At 44.9% G+C, this 6,621-nt stretch overlaps 1 protein-coding gene across 3 annotated transcripts; it reads left to right on the plus strand.

Moving 5' to 3' along the window:
* The first annotated feature begins 2,284 nt into the window (after positions 1-2,284).
* On the plus strand, positions 2,285-6,163 carry snai1b (snail family zinc finger 1b). 3 transcript variants are annotated; one of them, XR_005036580.1, is made up of 4 exons: positions 2,290-2,669; positions 3,755-4,258; positions 4,751-5,949; positions 6,030-6,163. XR_005036580.1 is itself a non-coding variant. In XM_021566936.2 (3 exons), exons 1-3 carry the CDS (start codon positions 2,594-2,596, stop codon positions 4,930-4,932), a joined length of 759 nt encoding a protein of 252 aa, XP_021422611.1. In that variant the 5' UTR covers positions 2,285-2,593; the 3' UTR covers positions 4,933-6,163. The 3 variants fall into 3 exon arrangements, 2 of the variants coding, with proteins under 2 accessions (XP_021422611.1, XP_021422610.1); XM_021566936.2 differs by having other exon boundaries at positions 2,285-2,669; positions 3,758-4,258; positions 4,751-6,163; XM_021566935.2 differs by having other exon boundaries at positions 4,751-6,163.
* The last annotated feature ends 458 nt before the right edge of the window (positions 6,164-6,621 follow it).

A 6,621-nucleotide genomic window follows, 5' to 3' on the forward strand; every position in this document is an offset into this window, starting at 1 on the left:
ATTTCTTTATATGAACTGTAACTAAGTAAAATTGTTGAATGTGGCGTTGATAGAGAAGAGAGGCTGAAGAGAGGATGAAGAGGATGAAGAGAGACTGAAGAGAAGCTGAAGAGAGACTGAAGAGAAGCCGAAGAGAGACTAAAGAGTGGATGAAGAGAGGCTGAAGAAAGCCTGAAGAGAGGATGAAGAGAGGCTGAAGAGAGACTAAAGAGTGGATGAAGAGAGGCTGAAGAAAGGCTGAAGAGAGACTAAAGAGTGGATGAAGAAAGGCTGAAGAGAGGATGAAGAGAGGCTGAAGAGAGACAAATACAATACAATTTGATTTGATTTAGCAAATAAATTACCTGCTAATGATGTCAGATTAAAGTAAACAATATAGGCTACCATAAGGATAAAGACCTAAAGGATAAACTCCTAAAAGCAAGATAGTAGAAAGCAAGACACCTCCCCCACCACCACATAGGCTATGCACACACACAAAAACACAAACCCACTATAGGCCTACAAAGCACCCAAAAGCTCCACCTGAAAAACAAACGCATAAAACCTAAAGTTACCTAAAGTACACTTGATTGACACAAAAGCGCAGCTTCTGTGTGGCACACTTTGGATAATAGTACCTTCACATATGTACCTACAATGGTCATATTTGAATGATGTATAGTTCTACAACTTTCTTGTGTCTACGCTATTAGCTTTTAAAGCTGCCATGCCCCCATGACCCCCAGTCTGCACGGAGTCGGTGTGAACAAGCGCGCTAACGACGTGTGAACCATCAGGCATGCTGTTGCGGTGACATTCCTGGGTTCCAGAACAATGCCGTCTATAGACAGGTGTACACCCCTCACCCCTTCACTCGGCGCAAGATGGCATATGACATTTGGCCCCCCTTTCGTTATGTTAAACAGGGCCACTTAGAACCGTTACATTCACGCCTAATGGACAGGGCGACTGGCACCTCAACACCACCAGTTATCTGGTTCTATCCGGCCTAGGTAGCTGTGGATGTCTAACCTACTAACTAACAAGGCCTAAACTACATTGAATTACAGGCCTAATTTTATTTCTATGTTTAACTGTTGCCTTGAACAGTTTTTGTTTTACAAAGTTTAACTTACTTAGGCAACACCCTGACACAAACCAATTAAATATATGGCACACAGAAGTGTCAAACAGTGTCTCTGTGTGTAACCTCTTCTGGGGGTTGACCCGGTCAGTGAATTTCATGGCACCTTGGGCACTTTAGCGAGGTTTTACGGCGTCATATTGTTCCTGTCGGCTCGGTTAATTTCCCTCCCGGTCCCACTGCGAACACATGCGAGAGAACAGCGCCTCTTTTCATGCAGTCGGGTGGTTTCCCGCAGAGCTCCTGCAGTGGAGAGCATGAATGAAGAGCACGCTTCTTTGTGTGGAAAGAGGAGAACGGTGCGCTTGTCTGCAGTCCGTTAATACAAATGTCTCCTTGCCTGTGTGTGCGTAAATGCTGCCATTGTACGTGGATAATTCAGGGAGGTTGGAGTCCATTTTTAACCAAAGCACAGTTGACTATAGGCTATAACACACAGCCCCATACCCCCTCAATGGCTCCGTAAAAACACGCAGTTGTGCAGGATTGACTATATAAAAAGTTGGCCTACATCTGAATTTGTTGTTGAACTAATAGTTCATGATAAGGTGTCCAGTGACACACATTATAGTTTCGGTGGCTGTGTTGCTTTGTTCCAACAGAGGACGCTCCAGCTTCACTTAGGAGCAATCATCTGAGTAACAGCGTTTATTCTAGGCCCATTTCTATTAGGCAGGGTACATGGAATGTCACCTGAGAGCGTTCAACAAACTCTTGTGGGTTTATAAACGGTGTTTTGAAGATAACGTTCTGATTCAATTAGGCCTGTCTATTTTTTTTCAATAAATACAATATGGTGAGGGTAATTAGCGATTTAAAAAAATAAGGAAATAAATAGGAAATAGTGTATGCATTCTATAATACTGTTTTAAACGTAATTTCTGCTAAATATTTGTTTCGTTTGTTGTAGCAAGCCGAATTAGTCATCATCAGTGACCGTGCGACCCGTGCAGACAGGTGACAACAGGACATTTAAGTATTTGCACAATCTTCTTCGGAATGCGCTTCGTCTGCAATCATTTAGCAATTTTGGATTGTAATGTGAATAGATTCTGGTCTGCAAGCCAAGTGCGTCCATCATCGATCGGGCACCTGCGGTCAGCAAGGATCCTAGTGGCGCGTATTTTGGGGCGGGTGTGTCTTGAGGCGGGGATATCCTTGCCCACCCCCTCTCCCCCCTCAGCTGCTATATCAGGGGACAGACTCCCAAGCTCCAACTTATCTTTTATCTGGTGATCGATTGAATCATCATTTTATCAACAATCGCGCCTCTTTGGAAACAAGAAAGTATCTTTGGACTTTTGGAGTGGACAGCTTCTGTGTGCAGCATTGAGTGGTGCATAGTGAAGTGTCTTGGAACGCTGTGATTTCTTCCCTGACAGGTTTGGGAGACGGGCACCACCCTGCAAGGAAAGAGCAGAAGTCATTCTTCATCTGCAAAAACATAAATATTCCAGGCGTGCAAAGATGCCTCGGTCATTCCTTGTCAAGAAGTATTTCACCAACAAGAGGCCGAATTACAGCGAGTTGGAAAGCCAGAATGGTAAATTGTTTAAATCAAAACGTCTAATTCTGCACAAAGTTGTGAGCTATTTTTCTTAAAATGACTATGAGAACACATGTATATTTTAATCGAGGTTAGCCTAGATTTTAAGTAATGTATCCTAACAGCAAGTGCACCCGAAGTGCACCTCATAACGGTTCGATATCACGAATTCACCTTGGTGAGCGCTCAACTAAAAAAATAGAACGTTTTCCGTTGATACATCCTCTTGAACCCATTTAACAGTCGGGATCACGTCCCCTCCAGTGTTTTGGCAATCCGGTGTCAATAAACTGCGGAAATAGCGCTGCTGCAACCTGGACTCAGGAGTAGATGTAACATAGTAAAAGTAAATCCGGGATACTTCAAATAGTATGTTACGTGGACGTCATCATCAATTTCGTATGTATGTTACGAATTTGCTAAATGTATGATAATGTAATAATATTAGCTAGGTTTAAGGTTAGGTTAAAGGGTTAGGGGAAAGGTTAGCTAACATGCTAAGTAGTTGCAAAATACTAAGTAGTTGCGTCCACCACAACCGACCAACCTACTTTCATTTTTGCCTTAAGTAACCTTCTGTCTTATAAGTAACCATACCATACCAAACTTAACATATTATGTTTATTTGAGTTTTCTGGATTTCCATTTACATCTATGAGATGAGATCTGGCTTAATAGGCCTATTTGGTGAGGAGCCAGAGAGGCAGACGGACAGTAATGGCTAGTGTGTGAATACGGTTGTGTCAACCTTGGCACCTAGTGTGTAACAAGGTGCACAAGACGCTTAACAGGAAAGGGTTCACATTTTCTATTGGTGCATTTAAGTGTGTGTGACAGAGTTGTGTCCCATCTCTCTGTGGTCTATGGTGCCTCTATGTGTCTCGGTCTGTGTCTATGGTGAATTGGGAAGTTTGCTAATCGAGTCAAATGGCTGGAACAGGACTGCATGGAACACTTGAGTTTGACTGTAACAAGACACTGAGAAGGAAAACAAGTTACCTGTGTAATTAGATTTAACTGACTCTTTCTCACCCCCTCCAGCTCTCTCTAAACATTTAAAACATCTCTCCCCCCTCTCCCAGCAGTCATCCCAGAGTGCTATCCTCTTGCTGAGCTCCCGATGAGGGGCAACAGCTCCGTGCTGACCTACTTCCCCACCACCCTGCTCTTCAACATGGACGCCCTCCCAGCACCTGTGTCCCCTGTCTCCCTCACGGGTCCTCTGGACCTCAGCAGCTCCCCCTCCAGTAGCAGTGGGGAGGATGAGGAGGAGGCAGGGCGCACATCAGACCCCCCCAGCCCTGTACCCCCCCACCACATCTACCACTGCCTCCACTGCAGCAAGACCTATAGCAGCCCCTCAGGCCTCTCCAGGCACCAGCTCACCCACAGCGAGATCAGCTCCATACCCAGCGAGGCCTTGCCTCGACCAGCCTTCCACTGCAAAAACTGCCCAAAGGAGTACACCAGCCTGGGGGCTCTGAAGATGCACATCCGCTCACATACCCTGCCCTGCATGTGCACCACCTGTGGAAAGGCCTTCTCCAGACCCTGGCTGCTCAGAGGACACATCCGCACGCACACTGGTCAGTCTTACCCTCTACATTCTTATGGCACTGGGATTGTTATAGGGGTCTTTACTACACTGTTGGATAGTTGTACACATTGTAATTACATAGTAATAACACGTATTTATTTCACTATTTTTATTGTTTCACTCACTTCTCTTGGACCTGCACTGTTGGAGCTTAAGAATGTCACTGTACCTTGCAATTACATCTGCGACCCTGTGCATGTGACTAATAAACCCCTTTTTCTGTGGGGGTCTGGTAGGTTGACATTTCCAGTTCAAACTGGCTGAAGCTTAGGGATTAGCCAGGCATTGATATTCATTAATGTCCCCTGAGGTGTAAACACATGTTATTGCTCCTTGTGACACTATCTTATCTCTGTGTTTATGCGAGGAAAGAAGTCAATCAAAGGCTTGACTCAGCAAAGGGGATTGCACATCGTTGATGTTTTGGTTACACAATCTTTATCAAGACAAGTCTCCTAACATCTGTCTCTCTCCCTTTCAGGTGAGCGCCCGTTCTCCTGCCAACACTGTAACCGTGCATTTGCGGATCGCTCCAACCTGCGGGCCCACATGCAGACCCACTCTGAGGTGAAGAAGTACCAGTGTGGTTCCTGCTCTCGCACCTTCAGCCGCATGTCCCTGCTACACAAACACACGGCCTCTGGCTGCTGCCCTGCCTCCTAGACACACACTGACCCAGCGGCTTAGAACGTCTGGCCGAAGATGCCACGGTTGATCAATTCCCCATAAGGGATGTTTACTGCGATACAGACTGTAAGTGGGTTCCAGGACCCAGGACCACTCAGACAATGTTTAGAGGGGGATGGATCCCCAAACACTGTCATCCATCAATTTGGAGGGGTATTAGGCACACCCATTGAGCAACCTTGTGGCCTGAAGGACAGAGATGGGAGGGTGTTGCCTATAAGTGAACTCTTTTGAATTCCGAAGTGCCTTCCATTTGTAAAAAAAACACGCAAAAACACTTGACAATTGAAAACAAGTAAATGTTTTTCATATTGTTGTTATGCATAGAGACGTGATGTTGACTGTGAGGTCAATCAAATGAATATGTGTGTGGAGGGAGCAGCTGGACATGTAGTTAATTCCCAGCATACCCCTCGGTGCCGGCTGGTCCGGGACTGTGACCATAGTGCAGCTGCTGGCGTGTGTGTAGAAAGTGAATGCCGTCTCTCATAGTCCACATACATAGCATACATGTATTGGGACAGGTGTGTGTGTGGACAGCTGTCTGTATGGTGTTCTGTGGAGGCAGGGTACTGAGAGATGTGTTAGCTCTGACCTCAACAGTTGACCCTCATCTCTTCTCCCTCCTCACCCCTCATCCCCTCACCCGTTCTCCCTTATCTCCTCTTCCCTTATCTCCTCACCTCCTTCCCATCACAACCTCTTCATCCCTCTGTTTTTACCTCCTTCCTCTCCCTCACATCTCCTAGTCCATCTCTTCCAGACCCTATCCACTTATCCCTGACTAACTCCCCACCCCCCCAAGTTCTCAATATTTTTCCCTCACCCCTCTAATCCTCCCTCGGCACCTTTTCCCCAGTTACACCTCCCCACCACACTCCTCACCTATATAACATTTGCCAGAACCAGGCCATTGGGATTTGTGTGCTTTGATCTCAAGTCAGTTGACCATATCAGAATGACCAAAGGCAGTCTACGTCCTATATCCAATAGGTAACCGAACCAAAGGCAGTCTAAGTCCTATATCCAATAGGTAACCGAACCAAAGGCAGTCTACGTCCTATATCCAATAGGTAACCGAACCAAAGGCAGTCTAAGTCCTATATCCAATAGGTACAAATAACTTGTGTTGATATGATTCCTAAACCAGCAGAGACGGTCCTTTCCACTGCTTGCCATATGTAAATAAAGCTTTGTCTTAAATCTGTTCTTGGTCTGTTATTGGCAGAGGAGGTTGGTGGCAACTTAATTGGGGAGGATGGGCCCATGCTAATGGCTGGTGCAGAACTAGTGGGATGGTATCAAATACATGGTTTCCATTCCTTTTCACTCCGTTCAAATATTATTTTGCAACTAAAACTATACATGTATTGTTGTTCCCACACCATTTAACATTTTATTTGTCACATTGGCCCAGCGTCGTCCAGGTTACGGTTTGGCCGGGGTAGGCCGTCGTTGTAAAATAAGAATTTGTTCTTAACTGACTTGCCTCGTTAAATAAAGGTTACATTTTTTAAATATATATATAAAAATAAGAATACAATACAAGAATACAAGGTGTAGACCTTACCGTGAAATGCTTACTTACAAGCCCTTAACCAACAATGCAGATATAAGAAAATATTTAGTAAATAAAGTAAATAAAAAAACAAGTTACACAATAAA

Source organism: Oncorhynchus mykiss, chromosome 16, assembly GCF_013265735.2.
Source record: "Oncorhynchus mykiss isolate Arlee chromosome 16, USDA_OmykA_1.1, whole genome shotgun sequence".
Lineage (NCBI taxonomy): Eukaryota > Metazoa > Chordata > Actinopteri > Salmoniformes > Salmonidae > Oncorhynchus > Oncorhynchus mykiss.

Bases quoted from the DNA above. Each gene is read 5' to 3' on its own strand.
- snai1b (XM_021566935.2), top strand. From the start codon at position 2,594: ATGCCTCGGTCATTCCTTGTCAAGAAGTATTTCACCAACAAGAGGCCG. The intron at 2,670-3,754 runs GTAAATTGTTTA...CCCCTCTCCCAG, and splicing joins CGAGTTGGAAAGCCAGAATG to CAGTCATCCCAGAGTGCTAT. The intron at 4,259-4,750 runs GTCAGTCTTACC...TCTCCCTTTCAG, and splicing joins ACACATCCGCACGCACACTG to GTGAGCGCCCGTTCTCCTGC.